The sequence below is a fragment of the Thunnus maccoyii genome, chromosome 6 (assembly GCF_910596095.1).
Source record: "Thunnus maccoyii chromosome 6, fThuMac1.1, whole genome shotgun sequence".
NCBI classification, from domain to species: domain Eukaryota; kingdom Metazoa; phylum Chordata; class Actinopteri; order Scombriformes; family Scombridae; genus Thunnus; species Thunnus maccoyii.
The window spans coordinates 3,741,894-3,764,649 of NC_056538.1; the positions used below are offsets into that span (position 1 = coordinate 3,741,894).

The 22,756-nt window shown below is 38.6% G+C and overlaps 1 protein-coding gene across 3 annotated transcripts in view; it reads right to left on the minus strand.

The window, feature by feature from the left end:
* sgsm2 (small G protein signaling modulator 2) overlaps positions 1 to 22,756 on the minus strand; it is a 96,941-nt gene that overhangs the window by 73,099 nt on the left and 1,086 nt on the right. For all 3 annotated transcript variants that reach the window (XR_006096698.1, XM_042415251.1, XM_042415256.1), the window contains exon 2: positions 7,556 to 7,631. Coding sequence is in view for 2 of the 3 variants with exons in the window: in XM_042415251.1 (XP_042271185.1) it covers positions 7,556 to 7,631 (76 nt within the window). In the remaining variant the exon portion in view is untranslated. The remainder of the gene's footprint in view (positions 1 to 7,555; positions 7,632 to 22,756) is intronic.

Below are 22,756 nucleotides of genomic sequence, written 5' to 3' on the forward strand. Positions count from 1 at the left end.
TTTGACTTTATTAAACAGTGTATATATAGACAGGAAATGTGAGAAGAAAGAAAGGGGTATGATATGCAACAAAGATCCCCGGCTGGAATAAACTCACTAACATTGTGGTTATATGGTATGTCTCTTAAAGGTGCAATGTGTAGAGTTTAGTGGCATCTAGTAGAATGGACCTGGCAGAAATGTTTTTTTTAAATTAGTGTATTATCACCTGAAAATATGAATCGTTGTGTTTCCGTTACCTTAGAATGAGCCCTTTATATCTACATAAGGAGTGGGTCCTCTTCCATGGAGTCCATCATGTTGCACCGCCATGTTCTACAGTAGCCCAGAACAGACAGACCAAACACTGGCTCTAGAGAGGGCCTTTCACGTTTTTCACCACCGTAGGCCACTGAATCTTATACACTGCACCTTTAACCATGAGGCTACTACTACTACCCCCATATATGACACACAGGAATTAATGTGAGTAAATAGGGCCTAGTTGTATGTACAGTTTTGAATTTGCGCCAGTGTGATTTTCCTTGAGTGACAGTTCTGCTGTGATACTAGCTCTCCAAATTTTAAATGCTGTAACCACCACAACTACACTTAGCAATTAGCTAATTAACAATTAGCATTGCAATAATTTGTGTTGTGCTGAGCAAATTGAAACTAAAAGTTAAACCTGGTAAGAAACCAAAAGCTATTTTCAATAAGAAAATGTATCTTTTGAAATAGAAAATACTAACAATTACAATAGATGGAATTTTATCATCTATATATGTTAAAGTGCAAAAGCAAAGGAATAATGTTAGGAACTTGGGAAAAATAAATGACTTATGTCTATGCATCAAAAATAGATTCAGCCTAAATGTGAATGTGGCATTCACTAAATTAATTAAAACTGGTGAAAATCAGTTTTAATTAAGTACTTTAGTTAATGCCATCCTTTAGACAAAATGAGATACCATACAGCAGTGTTTCTACTGGCTCTTCACTAATGAAACACTAGAATTCATTTGGCCTTCATTAGCAGACGTAGCACAATTAACAGGTATTAGGAGGAACACTCAGGAAGAGTAGGAAGGCGGTGAGTCATTCCTGCACTGCCATCATTGGTTATCATTAGCATCTGACCTTTGACCTTTGACCTTTCCCCAAGACTCCCCTGAGCCCAAGAGGCTGCTGATTAGCCTGCATTACAGTGACATTATGGTTGGGTTAGCCCACAGGCTCTCAGTGAAGGGCTGATGAGGAGTGGACGATATGCTGTATGGTCTGATCACATTAACAAGGCAATTTTTTTTAATCAAAATTCATATTAAGATTAAGATTAGTTGAAACTACAAATGATGAGCATCACATAAAATGTAATTTTAACACAAGACAGTGTTATTCACAGCAGCTTATGGGATGTATGTGTTCTCTTTTGGTTGATTAAAACCTTGCAGCAGTCTTCCACAAAGCCTCTCATTCAAAGGTTGTGGTGCATGATTTATGCCTCATCCAGTATTGGTGCCTTGATTAAATTTTGCACCAGCATCAAGCCCAGGTGTGCCCACAAATGTCTGTGCTTTCGCACATATTGTACTGATTGGTAAAAAAAGGTGGGATCTCATATGGTTTCCAGTTATATAAACTGACAGTATCAGTATAGTCAGATGAAAAGACTGATATGAATTTCATTTCTATTGTTCTAAGTCAGGATAAGTAATGCTCAGCTGAGCTCAGTTGACAGACTGGAAGGAGGGGAACAACAATTTCCAATCAGATAACCTAACAACCAAGAATGCGACACAATGATAGGAATAATACATGACTGTCCAGTCCCTGAATATAATATAACTCCTGCTTTTTCAAATGTAATTTCCAGAGAAAATAGTGTTTTATATCCTGGGCAATACAGTATTTTTGGAGTGTTTTTCCATCAAACGCACATGCTCACTTACTAAGGAAAAAAAATCAAAAAAGGAAAAGGCTACTGTACGTGTCCAATTAGTAATCCATTAATCTACTACTCATACCCATCTCTAGTAAGTATGTCTAGACAAATTTGAATCACATTGAGATTTATATCAGTATTATCATGAATGATACAATATGGCACAGCCCTACTGTAGCCAGCACTTTTTCTTATCAGTTGACTATTGACTGACTATAGTGCAAATGGTGCCAAATTGAAGGCAAAAGCATCAGATAAAGCCGTTGAGAAAGAGCCGTTTGACTTGTTCAGGTTAGTAAATGACTGATTTTGCTCATGTAGTGCAATTTCTTCCCATTTTTTGGCTCTTTTCTTCTTCCAGAAGGCTGACAGTAATTTGGTAACCTCTTAAATTTAATCATCAAAAATTGAGTTTTTCCATTTTTTGAGGCTGGACGTCAAATGACTTTCCAGACGATAACAGGAAAACATCAGGCGCATTTCATATTTGCACCATGGAGGGAAATAACTGAGAAGCAGCTGACCTGAAGCTGCAGCAGAGGATGACGACAGAGGATGATGACAGACTCCATGAGCTGGCACACTCAACGCTTTCTGTCTCTCTCTGTAACTCATGTACACACATTCACACACTGTCCAATTTGCACATGTGAGCAAAGGACATAATAAAGGTTCAAGAGGGTCTTGTGGTAATTTCCTTGAGGGGGTCATGTGGGCATCCAGCAGGATTTTCATTCATTTGATTGAGCCAGGAGGGATTTTTGACATTGATGTATAAAATAATTTTAAAAAATCCTAATGAAATAGATTCATGAATTGTCTGTAATGTTTTTGGATCATGTTAATCTTTACCAGGTTCACCCAGAGTGAACTTGCTCCTATGATTTACATTTTTCTTTGGGAGCCACTTAGTCTTACAGACATTTACAGGAATTTCCTTTGCCTGTGATTTTATATATTGGGGTAACCATATTGTCAGGTATTATCAAAAATAAAGAAATAAAAAAAAAATGATATAGTTAAATAATAGCCAAATGGAGCCCACTGGTAGCCAAAGGGTTACATGCCTTATAACCACAACATCCCTGGATCAACTCATAATATGCTACTTTTACTATTCAAACAAGTAAAAATATCAAATCCTAATCATAGCTGAATCAAATCAGCTTTGAGATATAAGATTATTATATAAGATTGGGCTGGGGATGAGAGAACTTACCACCTCTGCTAAACAGTTTCTTGGTGCAAAACCTGAAGGTATTACATGATATTAGAAATTGATGTATTGTTTTGTTTTTTGTTTGTTTTTGTTTTTTTTATGATACACAAATTCATGTTTAACATGTTTTTGGGATTGCCACATTTGTGTTAATGTATGTTTAATGCAACTTAACGTAATCTTCCTTTTTATAATAATAATAATAATAATAATAATAATAATAATAATAATAACCTTATTTGTATAGCACCTTTCATACAACAGATGCAGCTGAAAGTGCTTTACAACAAAAGAAATTACATGCACTAAGTGCATCACATGAAAAAAAAAAAAGAACATAAAAACATGTAAATGTACATAAGATGGAAAATAAAACCCACTTGATAATAATAATAAACATAAGCTAAAATAAATTGAAACTTGAATACATAGAATGTGTACTTCAGTGGTAGTGATTGTAGACCTAATCAGCGTAAACTCAGAAAGTGGTAAGTTCCTTTCTTTATCCTGTTATTAACTTGCTCTTGCAGCCCTCCACAGGAATCAATCAACTGTTATCTTGAACATTATGAGTAAACCAACAAAGTAGACCAACAGTGTTGTAATGATGTCCTTAACCCACAGTTATAAAGCGTCAGCACTACAGAAACATTGTGAAGGGACAGACCTCACCTCTGCATGTCATATTGAACAGCTGTAAGTAAAAGTAAGACTGACTGACTTAATTTCCGTACTGCTCTGTTCCGGGGTAGGCTATCAGGACGGCACTTCTCCACCACATGGACGGGGGATGGATGACAGAAGTTTGATCTACTGATGATGATAGATAATGAACTCTGTTCTCACAACAGCCATTCTTTTATTGCATCGAATCATGGTGACCTACAGGGGTCGATTCAATTTACATGGTCCTATCTGTACATGAGAAGGGAACTGGCTGTTATATTCTTTGAATTTCAGCATATCTCATGAAACAGTTTCAATAGTTCTCACATCTTTCTACCTGTATAATATGTGCTGGAATATCTCGACCTTGAGGAGTGAAGGGATCAGCCAGGATTAGTATTACATGGGGAAATCATGTAGCTAATAACTGGTTTAGCCTCCAACCTCTGCAGACTGTGAAATACTTTCATACAGGAAAATTGAAATTGCCTCAGATCATTGATGGTTCAAACTATAAGGTCATGAGTTTAAATGCATTCACAACCTTCTTCTATAGCCTCTGCTGCATTTTGCTAAAGTTGTTTCCATTTTACACATCAGGAGGAAGACAAAAATCATATGTCTAGAAGAAAAATCACGTATATGCCAAAAACAGGTTATGGCAGTAATACGTCTAAAATATTGGTGTTTTAGTACACTGTTTGTGAGTGATTTATGTTTGCTACACATAGTATTTGAGTACTTGTGAATAAACAGAATATACCAAGCCATATGACAAAGTACCGTACCTTACCATACCATATAACATGCAATACAAAACTGTACCACCCCGTATAGCAGAGAAACTGTACCATATCATACCAAACCATACCAAGCAAGGTACCCCCCAACCTCAGTGACTAATTTATAGTGTCTAACTGTTTAATATCACCCAACACTACTGACAAGACGTAGAGAGAGCTCATCTTCAATGCTCACTTCAAAACCACTAGTACTCCCGAGTCAATAGTAATTCTGTGCAAATAGGGCTTAATGCAGACTAATAATGAGAAGACGACGACTTCGAAGGAGAAATCAATAAAAGTGCCAACGTGACTAAAAGGCTCAACAACAAATATGTGCAGACACAGATACTCTGTTTTACACCATTAGCAGTTTATATTATTTTTGTTTATTTGATTTTTATATCATTATACAGTATGTAAGACGGTAAAGTAATTTAAAGGTGATGAGTCATCATGTGCATCAGTATAGAAATAATGACATGAGAGCAGTAGAGAGGATTTTTGGCTGGATTGGTCACGGATCGGCCCTATAATCCCAACTGAAATTACACCATTGGTTGGCCGGCCGAGTGTTGGAGTTTCCCCATTGGCCATTGCAATTTCAAAAACAAGTGGCGCGAACAGTTTTCTATTATGTCCTCAGAGGGTGTTTACAGTGGTCCCACTCATTGACTGCAGCTCATTCCAAATTTATGGCACACTAGAGCACCCTGCAGCCGAGCCAGCAGATGCCCTACCTCGGTCTGAACCTGGACTCTTACACCATGATGGCACGACTGTCTGAGGAGAATGTGGAGGCGTTGTTGCGGCTAACCCAGCACATGAGGGCCGTGGCCTTGGTGCTGGCGGGGAGTGTCATGTCACTCCTTGCAATGATGTCAGCAGCTCACCTAGTCATACGCCTGGGGCTGCTCTGCTACACATGAGAAACCTCCAACGTTGGTTTGCGCAGCTTCAGCTGCATCCAACCCGGGATAAACAACTCGCAGAGTAGAAGAGAATACGGCTCTCCATGCGTCGAGAAGCATGAGTGAGGGTTAAAAAATAGTTAAAACACCCCAAATAAAAATCACTCTAACAGTCTTAGAAAAACGAGAGACATCCGCAGATAGAAACAGATGACAGAGCAAGGGGAGGTAACAGATAATTAGAATAGTTATAATTAAATTTAAAGTTCTCTCAAATCAAACATCCCAAGATACGTTTGTGCAACTGCATTTATAACATTTTTTTTTTACTCAAATGCAGCTTAACCATGTCATGTGATGCTACTTCAGTACATTTTAACAACAAATATTACACTGACCACTACAAAAAAACTGCAGATGAACATTTAATATCCAGGAATTCTCATTATAGACACTACCACTGACTATCCCTGTAACAAAAAAAACTCTTGCAGTCTGTGTCCCCAAAGTACAGGGTAATGACATGTTCACTCGGGGTCACTGAGGTCACAAACTGTGTCCTAATAACATACTACATACTAACTCTAAGCAAGTTTTCAATGTGTATTCACTGGAAAAGTCGCAGAATTAAATATAAGTAAAAAAGTCAGTATGCTTACTAAAACACATCATTGAGTGTGCTCTTGATGGACACTATTTTCCCATGTTGCTCACAGATGGAAAAATCGAAACAAATTTTGGATGGTGGTTAAGCAGCTTTGTGAATGACCAAGATCACAAAAAATAAGAAAAATAATAACAATTAAGCATATTGATTTTTCTGTGTACTCACTGCAAAAACAGTATACTAAGAAAATCAGTGCATTGTATATACTATATAAAATTAGTATGTATTACAGAATTGGGACACAATGACAGTCACTGCTTTCACTGTCGGCCATAAAAAAAGATGCTTTGAGTAAGTTATGCGGCTGGTGTAGACATTAAAAGGTGTTAAGTATGTTCAATGAATTGTGAACGACCACTTGATGAAACATAATTTGTGCTGGCAGTCGGGGGGAGGATAGAGCTGGAGCAACACAGCGCTGTGTGGGGGGGTGGGAGGTCGAGAGGTAACTGTGCCAGTGATGGCCAATGTGAAAATGTAGAGGAACCTTTTTCATTTGTCCAAGGGCATAAATAAGACATCACGTCATAAGGATCCTCTCATTTTTTAAAATGGAACCACAGGGCTGTATGTACAGCATAAAAATCCATATCAGTAAAATATTACAAACAAATATCACTAAAAGCTATTGTTGTACTCAATATTAATCCACAGTCTAACAAATAGCATTGATTGCACATGTTCAGAATCTGCAATTAACATCTGTAAAACTTCAGTTTATTTTAAATATGAGTTAAATACAGCCACAGTTCTGGCATTTTCACACCTGATATTTAAAAAAAATCAACCAAATATGATCTTTAAAAAAAATGCTCTAAAAAGTGTCTATTCGAGATATTTATCCCAGTGAAACAGATAAGAAGCTTATACCGTGTCACTGGTCATTTGGTAGATCTGAGGCTATAGCACTGTCAGCTTCCTGACCAGCATGGAAGCTGTGGCTCACACACCATTACAAACCCAAGCATCCGGTCAGGAGGGGCAACCCCTCTATCTTTGGCACACATACATGCGCGTACACACACACACACACACACACACACACACACACACATGCACACTCACTCACACACACACACACACACACACACACATAGACGTGTCTAGGGCTTAGAAAGGCTGGGTTTTGTACAGCCTGTCTCTCAAATTGGTTTCCATTAGCTCCACTGCGATTATTAACTTTCCATTGATGCAGCAGCATAGTCAGAGGCACCGTGACGTCAAGCAGTGTCCTTGACGGAAAAGCAGCAGCAAGTCACCTGCTGAGGAGTTCAACAAGTGTGTGTGTGTGTTTTTGCAAGACAGAGACAGAAGAGAATGAGACTGTGTGTGTGTGTGTGTGTGTGTGTGTGTGTGTGTGTGTGTCCAGATAAAGAGCGTACTTACTGCACAGAGCAATGATGTGGCTGCTGTCTTCGTGGACAAATTTCTTAGTCACCGCTTCCTCCATAATCTGCTTCACCTGCACACAAAAGAACCAGAGATTGTTGCTGTGCCTGGAATCACTGCCATCATTGTTATGTTAGCTGTCACTGCCATTATTACTTCTATGTACAGGAAAGGATAAATAGTACCAGTAGTCATCACTATGATCCCAGTTGAGGTAATCCACATTAGTTTTGACACAAATGAAGATAAAAGATATCACAGGATATCATAAAACACAACGTAGTACATAAACATTCAATCTTCATATAAATAAATGACCTTTTTGCTTGTCTCTTTGGCGGATTCTACAGAAACTCAGACTACACTGACAGAAAGTCCAAGGAGACATCACAGTGTCGCCCACATTATTTAATTGATGAGTGATTTCTGGGAAGAGACAACGCAGCAATTAGCACTTTGCACCAAAGACAGAGATAAAATATTGCAAAACAAAGATTTCCTCTTTGAGCCAATTTGAGCAATATCAGACGGAATAATGGGAGCATTAATGTGCTCAGCTCGTTTTTTTTTCTGAGGTTGGTTCTACAGGAAATCTCACAGAGCATCCACAATGGAAAGGGTTCATCCTCTGGGGAGCATGGATGTGTTCTGTAAAATCTCATGACAATGTACCAATAAGACTTGGATGTTGTTTGTGTACAAGTGGAGATGTTAAACTGATGGAGATGCTAAAGGAAAGGTAAGGAGGACGGCAAACCATTCAGTTTTATCCTCTGGAGACAGTGAATATTCACAGCCATAGGACATGTTAAACAGATGTGACACTAGTGCTAGATGAAAAGTTAAAGAATTACCAAAGTTATTATACTTCATCCAGAGGGTAAAATGAACGTCTGTACCAAATTTCATGGCAGTCCATCTAATAGTTGTCAAGATAAGTGACTCAAAACCACAAATTACACCCTCATGGTGGCACATGAAGAAAAGCCATACAATAGTCGTTGAGATATTGGTCCAAAGTGGTGGACTGACAGACTGACACTGTCATCCATAGAACCACGCTGCTAGCATGGCTAAAACCACAGTGCTAACTCAGAATGGTTTGATACATTGTCTTTTAAGAGTGTCCTCTTATTATTTTTAATTAGTGGTTATAGGGAGTGTCTGACCATCTCCACAGTGATTATCCACTAAACGCTTCAGCAATTGAATGCTGTTCTACAGTGATTTGGGGATAGGGGTTGACATGTCTTATTAATCTACTTGATGAGCCACCTGCATTTTCATTTATTAATTTTGCGCTTTCCTTTATTCACACTATTTCTAAAAAATATTTTACCACATAGCTGGACTGTAAAGGCAGGGGTGGCTATACTACAAGAACAAGTTCTAGTTCTTCCCTGGGTTTCAACAGGCATTTTCCCCAGGAAAAGGGGGTAAAGTTCGTCAAGAAACCCACAGAATATACTGGGATCAATTCCCTGAATCCAACACTAACAATGCAATCCTCAAGCATCACTTTTATAATGGCAAAAAACTTACCATTGTTGTAAGATTACTGACTGTAGTTAACCAACTCCATCACGTGCAACTGATTCACCTCCTCTTAAAAGGGACTTAACTTACCTTTAGCTTTTGCTATAGAAAAAAGCTGCTTAATAAACCACCTAAAAAAGTGATTAAAAAAGTCTTTGTTAATAATCCATAGCCATGGCTGACAATGCTACCAACTATTTTGTACTTGGGTATCAGTAATGAAACCTTTTTGCTATAGAGAGGCAAGTACCTGATTAGAAAAACAGATAATTACTTTAAAAAAAAAAGCAGTCTCCTCTTAACACTGTGACAGCTACTAATAACAACTCGCCCAAACATCCGCACCACTGACTCCCAATTAATATCATAGCATCCTGAAAATATTCAAATGAGTCTTTCTCCTGCTATCTATTGTGTCTCTGGGGAGGAGAGCCTGAGTGAGTTCAACAACACTGAGTCAGTCTGGTGTTCGCTTGTCTAAGTTTGCTCTCTCCATAGAATTAATTGTCGTCAGTAATTAATCCGGGACCTGTCTGACACCTCTGTCTTGTTTGGGTCTAATTGATAAACAGGAAGAATTTAATTGCTCAGTTGTGTGATAATAAAGCATTAAATACAGTTCAAACTTTTCCCCTGTATTATGGAGGTGTGGGAGGTTGTAGAGCTGTCATGTCTCTGTCAGAGCGACGGAGCTTCATCATACTCATCACCAAGACGAAGTTCAGCCATCGACTTTACTTATTAAAGTTTTTTTTGTGAGGTGTGGGCTAAATCAGCCATTTTGTAGAGCCACAGACTGCACTGGCAAAGCTGTTGATGAAAATGGACAAGCATTTTGTGTCTCCCACTGATTCCCTCTACTACTAATTTGACTATAATCAACAAAATTTTTCACTGCCCTCCAACTGTTCCTTAATTCCAGGAACTTAAGAACTAGAGCAACTAAACTCAGGAACTAAAATCCAATCCTGCTTATTTTTCTATCACATCTGAGGAACTGTAAAGATTACTGTCTTTTTCTCTCCCAGTAATGATTCCAATACCTCAACCGAGCTTATCTGACAATAATGAGTACTGATCCAATACCAGTGCTCTCTTTCCAAAATATTACTTCAGTATCAGTGGCTGTGCCAATACTTGGATATAAAATTAGACATATATAAATATAACAGATTGAAAACTTTTTCACAAACAATGAAATAACTCAATAGCACCCTACATTATTGTGGAATTATTTTGAGTCATCCTACCTCTCTTCATTCTTCAAAGGACATCTATGTGAAAGCTACTGTTATAAGAGCAGTGTAGCTCCATTGAGGAATAGGGCAGTGTGTAATGTGCGTAGCGAGTGTGTGGTTGAGCGAGCAGCAGAGCAGTGACAGTGAATGTGAGCAGAGCAGAGGAAATGGTTAGCAGTGAGTTGTCAATCTGGCAGTAAATGTACAGTACAGACTACAGTGTGTCAGTTAATAAATGCTGTAGTTTCTCAAGACCAAGAAAAGTCTCGTTTGTTGTTTCCCAAACTGCTGGAAAAGTGAAGGGGGTTAGCCCCGAAGTAAATGACAACGGGTTAGCCTAACCTGACCAGGCTCACTTAAGGTGACCTGACCATTCTCATTTTAGTGTCAATCTCAGCTGCTCTTGAAAAGAGAAAGGAGAAAAGAAGAAAAGGTTTTGCTCAGCCACAGCCCACCACCCCAAAGCGGTCAACCTAGGGGAAACACTGAATTGTGATTCAACATTACCACATCTTCAAAAACAGTATATCACACCCTGACCTCTGACCTCCCAGCACAGCAGAGAATACACCTCAATAGAGCGGGCTGCTACAAAGGTAATTGAACTGAAGTGGCTTGCCATTTGCTGGGCCTCCCATTTTTTCAGTGTCCTAATATCCAGATGCTGTCACACAACTGGCAACAGAAATTCTAAATTTGAGATATAGTGAGGCTCACACTTGTGACCATTTACTATGACTACAACAAAACCCCTTATCTTAAAATATACCAGCAAGAGGCTGGAAGATGGAGGATTTGATGAGGTAACTCAAATGGTTCTCTGGGGTCAGTTTGTAATTGAGCTGGCAGTAGAGTAGAATAATAGAGCTCATTGAAGCATTCTGAGTTTAGATGAGGTTAAAAGGTCAGTCTCTCTTTCAGCTGTAAATCTATATTATTTCTCTCAATGTGCACACATGTACTTTAACCTGCAGTTGAATGAAAATCTTTTCCACGCCTGGAGATTTTAAAATTCCATGATATTTCCTGGTTTTTCATGACTGGGTTAGGCTTAAGCCCTGCTCATTATCCAGCTTGATGAGTACAAGCAGTCCACCACAGATCTGGTCAAACTGGCTTTTTTACTGTTCCTGCCTTGACATACCAGACACCCACACACACCAACAACTACCTTTGCATAGTTTAAAAAAAAACTTTGATAAGGAAAAACAAGGGAATGACAGGGCATTTGAAGGCTAGAGTGCATGAGGTCCATCTTTAACTAGTATTCCAAATATTACAGTTCTGTGACTACATCGATACAAAGTGTAACTTTAGCCACATAACCTGGCTGTCAAACCAACACACACCAACAAATCTGAAATGCTACCCTCTCAATTGCTCTAGTCTTTGTTGCTCACTCTCAAGTGATGCTAGGAGATCTGCTGCTTTTTTTAATGCTCTCACACATCCTCCCAGAGATGTGCAAATAGATCCATATATTAACCCACAGCTATAGCTCTACCCAATGCATCAGAGTGATACACAGCGGCTGGTCAGAGGGGTCGATACCTTCACCTGGGTGTGACTGACTGAGATTGAATTTATTGTGTTTGGAAATGAAGCAGTTTAATTGGTGCTGGCTGTCAGGGATTACATAGGGTTTATCTTTTGCTATGCTACTCAATGTGCGATTAAATATATTAACAGGAATTCGCATTACAATGTGTGTTTATTACTGTGCAGCACATTAAAAGCAGCAGATACTTAAAATCATATTCTTCACTTGGGTTTAGGTTATAGGTACGATTAAGCAGAATGTAGTTTTGATTATATAAATAATTATAGCTACTCGGGAGGTGAAAATCACAGTGGACAGTGTGAAAGTTTCACAGTATCTATCTGCCTTACTACGATGGCATACAAACATAAAAGAAATGAGGAACTGGGAAAACAAGGACAAAGATTTCAGCGTCCTTCACTTGTCATGACTTTCATCATATTCAGTTCTGTAATCTCTCCCGGAGAAGAAAGCAACCCTGCCTCTTAAAATCACGTTACTAATTTGCAATAGCAAATATGTTTAGAAAGAAACCTAATGCTGCCTGGATTATGATTTTTATCAATATAATGAGAAAAGATAATGAATGTAATGTATGACTGTAATGTAATAATGAATGTTTGCAAGGCTGCTTTCGTATCCGCTCGTGGCAACTAAAGCATGATTAACATTTTGATGGTTATGTTTATGCAGCTCAAAGCTTTTGCTAAAGGGTTAATGAAAGATCGTTGTCTATAATGAAAAACTCAACAGTAACACAAGATGTTTAGTGTTTTCTATATTTTCTGTATACCAAAACCCCATTCTTTTCTTAACCTAGCTTTCTGTGGCCTAAACCGAACCACACACTTAAATCCAGAATGGGAACTCTGATCTCCGGAGTCAAAGTCTTGCACTAAGTACATGTGGTACCTGAAGGTAGCACTGCATGAACTGCCACTGAACACAATCCAGCTATTACATTTCCTAAAAAAAGTATTGGGCATAACCATTTAGTAGTTTATAAACATAATACTGTATGTAGGAGACAGTGCTGAAGAGACACGGTAATTAACATAAAGAAGCAGGGTTACTTACTGTCACACTTTCACTGTGAGACTCTTCTTCTCAGGCTGCACAAACTAATCTCACGCTAAATAAATTTAAGCCACAAAGCCACTCCTTAATCAAAATTATAGCTGTATAGCAGAAATGTCAATACTGATGTTCTCTTTGTTGCCAACAGCTGTTTGTATGAACTATTCTTTCCTTTGAGTTTAATAAATACCAGTAGGCATCACACAGAAACAGAAATGACATGTCTTTGACTTGAGAGAAAAGCTCTGTGCATTTTTGCAGTGTAGTGGCATTACTGCACACATGGAAGTGTATCCATCTACACCCCCTCTAATCTTTGAAGTAAATTAAAATTATGGGAACAAATTGTAATAATCCAAACACATTTTCCTGTAGCATAGGTTACTTTAACTTGAGACTTGTGAAATGAGCAATGAGAAATTTCTGTCCATTTAGCAAGGACAGGAAATTTTGTGTTTTTCAGGATAAATGATTAATTCAGCTAATAAAAAGAAACTGGATTCTATTTTCCTGAAAAAGGGTGCCAACGTGAGTGCCAGCACACTCTGCAGGCACTAAGACACAGGGGCGTGACCAACACATTTGTGCTATTTTGGTGACCACAGGCAACCTGTTAATAGAGGCTAATCATTACACTTAAACACAGCGGTCCAGTGGACATAATTCACTCTGTACTGTATGAAAAATAATAAACAGATGACTCAGAAAGGTCAGCTACGTTCAGTACTGGTAGAAGATTTAAATAATTAATAAAGGTATCCTCTCTGTGCCAGCTGTGTGTAATGTAAGCAGATTTTGGAGATGTCAAAGTATCCTCTGCCAACGAGTAGGTCAGAGCAGGAGGAAACACAAGTGAATGTAATCCACTGATAATATGGAGTGTGTTTCTGCCACAGGAAGCTGGGTTTGAGCTTTTGCTTATAATAAAAATATCCTGACACATTTGCCGGAGTTCAGAACTCATCCTGATGACTGCTGTGTTACACCAAATTATATTACCTGTATTCCATCATTGGAGTACTGGTTGCACTGGACTTAATAGGAACTTGGAGACGGCATGTGCAGGGTTAGTAGGGGCTCCGCAGCATATTTTACCCCAGGGCCCTCTAACAAGTTAATCCAGCCATGGAAGAAGGTAGATCCTATGATTCCTGTCCGCAGTGAGGTATATGGAGATTCCATTCTCCTCCATTGTATTAGTGTGGAGAAGGAAATGTCAGAGAGGACAAACAACAGGACGAAGTATATTTTGGCTGCTACCACTCAGGTTTAACTGAACTGGTGAGAAGATTTCAGCATCAAGGTGCGTGCTAAAATGAGTGTGTGTATGTCCATTCATTTACTACAGTGAGCTGTAGACACACACTAAAGAATTGTTCTCAGGTAAATTGGTTGTTTTTAATTCTTTACACCATGATATACACTTCCTATCTATAATTTGGATGGGCAAAAAACAACATGGTGGCAGCCACACACTGCAATTTATTTACTTACTTAACAAGGACCAAGCACATAGTTCCGGGGATGACACTAAAATAACAAGAAATAGTTGGTATGTCAAATGGCTGAGAGGAGCTGGCTAACTTTGAAACACTTCTGAGAAGCCTAAAGCTAATGGTTTCTGGGAGGAACAGAGGGGAGAGCTCATTAGCCGACTGTCAGTTACATAAGGACACATTTGCTTTTCCCTTCATCTCAATGTTCATGACTGGGGCAAACAACAGAGCATCAACAGTGTGTTTCCAGTGGCTACAAAGGGGGACAGATTTCCTGACACTAATAAGGTGTACACTCTCCTTGTACACTCCGTGTACACTCACCAGTTCAGCTTGTCTTTCATCTCATCATATTCTAGACCAGTACTCACAATTCAGGATTATGGGAGATTACAATCAGGGCAGAAAATTGAGCTCACCCACTTGCCTGAGGTGAGTGATTTAATCTGTAAAAATTCAGAGAAAAGAGCACTAGCCTGGAAAAGTGGATCAGATAAATTCTTATTTTCCACAAGAGCTAGTGTTTTAAATATGAAATATTAATTATTGAACATTGCAGCATGACTGCATGTCAATGTATCACTTTTGTTCCATTTTTAGAGCAACCCCTTTATAATCCAAATGCTAGTTATTGCTACTTCAATACCTACCTACAGTATGTTGCCATGGTGCAAAGTGACACCTTATTAGCTACCTGAGTATCTACAATTACATCATAACAGCATCATTCATGATTTTCTGTGCATTCTTGGCATCATTTTAAAGGATAATTTATATGTTTGTTCTGAAAATTCAACAAAAGATATACAAACATGCACTGCTATGGCTACAGATTTGATAATCAAACTGCAGCCTAGTTTGCCTTGTAAAGGTCCTGCACATCCACATGTGTTTTCAGCTACTGCTGATTAGACCTCTGCTCAGGTTGAACCTATATTGGGAATTACAGGATGTCACTGAACTCAGTGTATGAATAAGATGATAAATCATTAATTTGTGCGTGTGCAACGAAGCTAACAGGAGGCTGTGTCCGAAATCACTCTCTATTCACTACATAGTGCCCTATGGGTACACTCCACTATTTTAGTGGAGTTGTTATTAAAACTGATCTGAATTGATTGTGAAATTTATCCACTGTATAGTACCCTTAAAAATACCAACAATGGAGCAAAAAATGTGGTGTCTATGGCATGTACACTATTTTATTGTGGCAATTATATCATAAAATTTAATATAATTTTTAATGACTACGTGTAATGGAAAGGGGTTGCTTATAGATGAACTTACAGATAATTTTCACCTGACTTAAATGACAGTTTCCCTCAGCGCTACAAAGCAATTTAGAGTCTTTCAGCTCATTGTTTTGGTTTCCTGTTTTATTTGACCCTCATCTCATAGTACTGTTTTTTGTAAAATTTAAAAAAAACAAAACAAAACACTGTAGGCTACCTGCACAGCACAACATTGCAGACAAAGTTAGCAACTAGGGGGTGAACGTAGTGAAGTTCTTAGCGGCTAAAGAGCCTCAGGAGTTAGTTAGTAGTGAATATTGGACTTACATTCATCAGGTGGACAGAAACATGACTTTAAACAAATGCTAATGTTGCTCTGTAACTGTTGGATGTGTTTGCTAACAAGTTTGCCATATCAACTTAAAGGTCATGATATGTCAATGTTGCATTTACAGCTTGTTCCTGCTGCCCACAAGCTCCCAATAATTGACATAATTGTTCTATATACTCTATCAAGGCAGCCAGACCAACAATGGAAGATAGCATTTCTAGGTGGGGGTCTATCATAAGTCTGTTTACTAATCATATAAGGTTTGGTTCAGACATGATCTATTTATCCTGCCAAAAAGGCCAATGTGTCTTTATACAGACAGAGCCAGACACACAAGAGAGAGAGAGTGGGGCATGACATGACAGGGAGTGATGAGGAAAAATGCAGCACAGACCTAAGGTCAAGGTATTTGCCGCCGAAATAGCCTTTAATAGCATACAAAGTTATATAATTGTTATCCAGCTTTTTTGCAAAATCATGTGCTTCCCTCATGGCCAGGTGATGGGAAGTTTCAAGAATCTACTAAATAATTTCCATAGTGAAAGGAAGTGAATGGTTTGAATGTCTGCTTGGAATGGTAGAAAAAGTAGATAAAATATGTTTAAAACCCAGCAGCATGGTTTGGAAAATGTTTAGTTTGAGATGTAAAGTAGATGTGACTTGTAGTAAATGGACTAAATTTGCACACCTAAGGTGTAAATACATATTGTTAAAATGTCACAATAACACAACTTTTGCTACATTTCAGCAATTGATTGTTGAGTAGTGGACAGCATTGATGTGTAAATGATTTCCCAGTGCCTTCATTACAAAATCAGAGGGTCCGCTCTGTCCATAATGTTTTAAAACCTCCCAACTAAAGAACACTTTTCTTTGGGATATTGTGTTGCTGTCTCCGTGTGGTGTGGTACCTTCCCTTCTCTCAGTTTGAGGAGCTACAATATAATATGGTTCCATCCTAATCAGCTATTGTTAGGCTACAGCAGAGACACAATCATTAATGAGGTAATTATTCATGCCCTAGTAGAGCTGGTAGATGAGGAGAAGGGCTGCAGTGGTGCAGTGGTGACAGCAGACTCTGAAGGACGAGTTAGTGGAATCAATCTCTTTACTTATCTCATACGCACTTGTTGACCCACTGCTGCTTTCACACAGAAAAAAAAAAGAAGGAACCCCTAACATTTACAGATACTACAATCCTGTAATCATTTTCTCTCTTTAAAAGTGCTACATCCTGTGTCAAATCAATTTCTCCACTTTTCCCGTCAAAGAAAATAGAGCGGAAATTAACATTTAACCTCAGCCAAGTAGATATCAATGCAGTTTAGTGAGTTTGCCTGGCCTTTCAAGCTCTTGGAGCAGCAGTCATAAAATAAGATTGTGGCCAGAAGAAATGATTCTGTCCTGGAGGAGGTGCCAGTCTGAGGGAGAAGTTACCCAACACTTTGCTGCATAATGGCAGAATATTTCTTCAGGGAAGGGGCAATGCTGTTAATGCTGTTTAGCTGTGAGCAACCAAGGCAGCTCACTGTAGTCAACAAAAGAAATGGTATTAGAAAAACTGAAGCCTGTGGCAGCAGCTTCCAACTCTTTAACGTAATATTGATGTTGACTGGACCAAAATAGATTTACTGAGCTTGAAGTCTACTTTTTATTTCTCAGATCAGCTGTAAAATAGTTACCTTATGTGTCCAAACTCTTCAGAAAACTCCTCAAATACCAACAAAGACTACAAATGTTTGTTCAAAACAATATAAAATAAATGACAAATAATATAGAGGCATATGAATTAAATTGGCATTATTTCTGCAATATAGACTGATCCATCGTCTATAAAACACATGACCTGGCATAGGCCCCCAAAGATAAACCTTGAAAGATAACCACTCCTCTTGCAGAGTAAGGGCCACACAAAGTGCTTGTTGTCTAATGGAATCTAAAACCTCCTTTCCAAAGACGATCTGACAATCACACTCACTTTTCGCAAATATTAGCCAGGTACGCACAGGATTTTAACTTCTCTCTAAAGCTGTCTTTTTTTATTCTTCACACAACTACTCGGTCAATTTTCATGTGTGCAAGCAACGCACACAGGTTGTCCCAAGGTGTGTGCTGTTATCCCCATTTGTATGATTTATCATGTCGAGACTAGTGAGACATGAGACACGACAAGACACCGAATTCTCAGAAAAAGGTTGGGAAGGTAGTTGAGGAGGCTCTGATGGTAGGCTTTTCTCCTGCCTTTGGATATGGCCATCCAGAACTGGTATAAACCCTGTTGCCTTCAGACGTGGTGAGACACCTCGATATATGAACTAGTTCATGTAAAGCATACTTAAGCCTTGAGACACGTTGTGTGGTATATAGTATCTTCTTAATAACAAGCATGAAGTGGCATTCAAAGATTATCACTAAAACAGTTCAACTGTGATGATTAATAAAGTCAGAGAACCTTTTAATTCCAAGCTCGTGGTATCTCTTTGACCAAATGGCTACATCTCTGACATCTGCAGAAACTGTTCAAATAATTGTCTGGGATTTCATATACAATAGCTTTTGTGATCCTAAAACTCAAACCTCGCAATATTGGTGAGTTGGTCGAGAACTTTGGTTCAAACTGAAATATTTCAACAAGTAGAAGATGGATTGCTGTGAAATGTTCTACAGATACTCATGGCTCCCAGAGATTCCCTGATGACTTGATCCCCTGTCGTTTCATCAAGCACCACCAGCAGTTTGACTTTTTTTTGTTACATGCAAAACGAATAACATTACAATCAGTTACAGTTGTACTTTTTATATATATACTTCACCACAACTGCAAACGTTGAACTTTAACACAGGAAACCGCTGTTCAGTTCCTCCTAAAAGTCAGTGTTGGTTTCTTTAACCCACGACTGCAACATTCCCTAACCTTACCCTTAAGTGGTTATTATTGTAACCATGACGACACATGTCCCCTAACCATGTACTAACACTACTAGTAGTAGTAAGAAGAAGTAGAAGTGGTAGTAGTAGTAGAAATAGAAGTAGTAATTTTAGCCTAAACCATGATCTTTCCCCAACTCTAATCAAGTTGTTTTATGCCTAAATCTAACCAAACCTTAACCATAGCAGCGTAAGATCAGGAGGCAGTTTTAGTTTTGAAACTATGATGTCATCCTGTCTATCGTGGCATCAGATCAGAAAACAATTCCCTGTGTTTTTCTGGGAGGTACAGACCTAGGGCTGTAACTAACAATCATTTTCATTCTCGATTAATCTTGTTAATTGTCAGAAAATAGTGAAAATGTCTGTTATAATTTCCCAGAGTCAATGGTTACGTCTTTAAATGTCTTATTTTATCCAACCAACAGTCCAAAACCCAAAGATACTGAGTTTACTATCATGTATGACAAAGAAATGTATCAAACCATCACATTTGAGAAGCTAAAACCAACAAACTTTTGGCATATTTGCTGAAAAAAATGACTAAAACAATTATCACAATAGTTTCCAATTAATTTTCTGTCAGTTGACCAATTGATTAATGATTGCAGCTCTTTACTGACCAACGTTGTATTATGTCATTTAATTTCAAGGACTTGTTGCTTCACATTGCGTTCTTCATCTTCACTGTCACTTATTTGCTTCCACTTCTCTCTCCAACACCAATCTCAATGAGCGGGACACTGTTCTTTCAGACATTATGAGCCTATCACTGCATCCTGTCGTTTCAATTACTTCCTGTCAGTTCTACAGACCGTAACTCTGACACCAGGATCAGAGTGGTCCCTGCACTCCCTCAATCATCTGTCATTATCACATTTGTCACAGAGCTGCAGGCATATGACACCTCATACAACTCACAAAAACAATACTTGTGTCGACAAAAAGGTGCTTCTCTTACGCCCTCGAGTATGACTGACAACTCAATCACACTGAGGTCAAAATGGCGGAGGCTCTGGAACTCATATTATAGAATAAACTTTGCAATAACGAGAAGACAGAACATCCTAAAGCTGACAAAGGCGTGAGACAACTTTCATATCTCAAAAACTGCTATAAGCAAACCTTCCCCTCTACAGAGAATGAGCTTTCTAATTTCACTTTTAAATTTTGATTTGTCACTGCCTGTTAGAAAATGTGTCTGTCTTCATGTGCCCATTAATAAATATTTAAGTAAACCTTTCATCTTTGCATGGATTGCTGTTGTAACCACCTTCTAGGCGTCACGAAAACAAAAAGGATCCTGATGATACAGGTGGATACAGAAAGGCACTTTTTGTTTCAGTACAAGAGACCACCTGACAGGGCCGCCTCACTGCTGTGATATTAATCACCAACTGATGCAATTTAACTTCTTAGGGAGCTGCTAAAGCTTTCAGTTGCCAAGCAATGCTCAGATAGCTGAGTGCAGCTTAAAGAGACAGGGAGCATTAAAGCAGAAGCTGCTAGGCTTTGCTCAGTTCAGTCTCTCTTGGCCCAGTTTGCTTTAAATGTCAGAAGGCATTGACTAGCACCTTATGGATGACCTGTGGCCAATCACATCATTGATTTTTATAATTGATACACACAGAGAATACAATAACTATCTGTTATCTAAACAAATTGGGCAAATGTTACGTTTTGGATGACATATTTGCAAAACAATAGATCAATATGGTTCTTAAGCAAGAGCAATTCCTTCATCTTAGGGCAAATTGATCTCAGCCTATCAGTTGCATTGGTTCTGGGCTTATCTGATGTACAGAAAATATTACAATGTCTCCAAAACTGCAATCTGGGCTCAACCAAGGCAATTCTGAATGGAAAAATGGCATCACATCATCTACTTGGCTGAACACCAGCCAAAAGCAGAGAACAACCAGCCAAAAAACATAGTATAGTATTTTATGATTTCAAAGCTCTATTCGAGAACCTATTCATGTTTATAAAGGTTTGAAACACATGTATATGAAACCTGACATGGGACATTTCAATCATTTAAAAGTCACATTCAATATGGAGTATGGAGACCTCATACAAATCATCCCACTGAAAGTAGTTTTTTTTAAATGTTAACCACCAGGAAACATTAAGAATTTATGCTGCTGGATTACAAGTCATAATGACCGGAGATGTAGCTCAGAGCGTCAACACACAGCTTCCTGTGGCCCAATGACCCCAGAATGCAATGTTCCTCTTTATTTCCCTGATGGTCTGTGTTTAGCAGACAAGGATCCCCACTGCCTGCAGACATCTTGAGAAGTGAAGCTATTTTGAGCCTTACAGACGTTGTGATGATTCAATTATTTAAGACCCAAACCTGTGGGTTACTGTGAGATGGCTTCAGGGGGAACAGAAATGATTTGGTCTAGATATTCAAACTCTGTCCTTGCAGTGAAGTATGCATTCTGCAGTTTTTGTAAATTAATATAGTCTCTAAAAATGAATGAAAACCAGGTGCGCCATTAGAAATTCTGGGACTTCTGATAGCTGCTACACGGCTCTGATGCAATAAATATCTCTGGTGTAATCCCTGATGTGGCACTGAAATCTGGTCTTAAGACATTTCTTTTCTATTATCTCGGACTTGTCTCAGTCTCGAGGGTAATTTGACGTGGACTTGTTGTGTTGTAGGTGTTTACTTCTTGATGTCCTGAGGGTTGTGTCTCAGACTAGCGTGTGATTTCACTTGGACTTGTCTGGATCTCGTGGGTGCTTCAACTCAGACTTTTCTTTGACCTGTATTTTCACTTGGACTTGTGTCAGTCTTACAGATTTTTGATTCAGACTTGTCTTAGTCTCCCAGGTGTTTTGACTTGGACTTGGGCAAATAATGAAACATTTACTTTCGTTGCTTTCAAATCCAAAGGACTGTACTGGGTGATTAAAGTTATATGGTAGCTGACTCTCACTATGAACAACAGTAAAACAACAATATGAAGAATATTGAATGGGCGCTTTTATATTCTTTTGGTCTCTGCCTCGACTCAGACTAAACCCCCATTTGGAGTCGGCCTTGACTTGAACTTATCCCTGTGACTGACTCAGTTCAAGTGGTGTTGCCTACAACTATTACCTGACTAAAAAAGTCCAAATTAAATCTCTGCTAACAGGTTACCAGCCAGTGAGCAGTATTTGTCAGCTATACAGGAGCTTTAACGCTCACTTTGTGTGAATTTTCTGAGCAACAAACAGACCAAAACTTCCTAAGACCAAACTGCAGGTGCCTCAATGGAAAAGCAGCAAAATTATTTCAAATGTCAAGAGGAAGACAAACTGCATCAACCAAAAGGAACAGAGGCCACAGGCTGAACAAGAGGTGTACGACTGGCATGTATTATGCAGCACATAGTGAGTTACGCTTCATAAAACCACATTTGCAGCAGTGATTACAATAGCAATTTCCTTATCTTACAGTCAGAACTGTTATTTTGATTTTGTTAAACAGCTACAGTGGAAATTGCATCTGATATAACTCATCAGCAATCATGAAATCCTGATTACAAATTACTAGTTTGGGGTTAAAGTGAAGCAACTAACCACTGTAATTCAGTAAATGTGATGTTTTGTAACTTACAAAGCTCAGAGTACTAATCCTAAAATTTCTGTTTTTTTTCTGTTTGATGTTCAAATAGATTTTTTGCTTGATATTTTTAGCTTGACCTTTCATCTCCATTATATTGATGGAAACTACATGCTCACATTTACACTCTCTCAGACTGAGGTATAGTCAGTGAGCCACACCTTGCCACAATTCAGTCCTACAATGAGCTGCACTTGA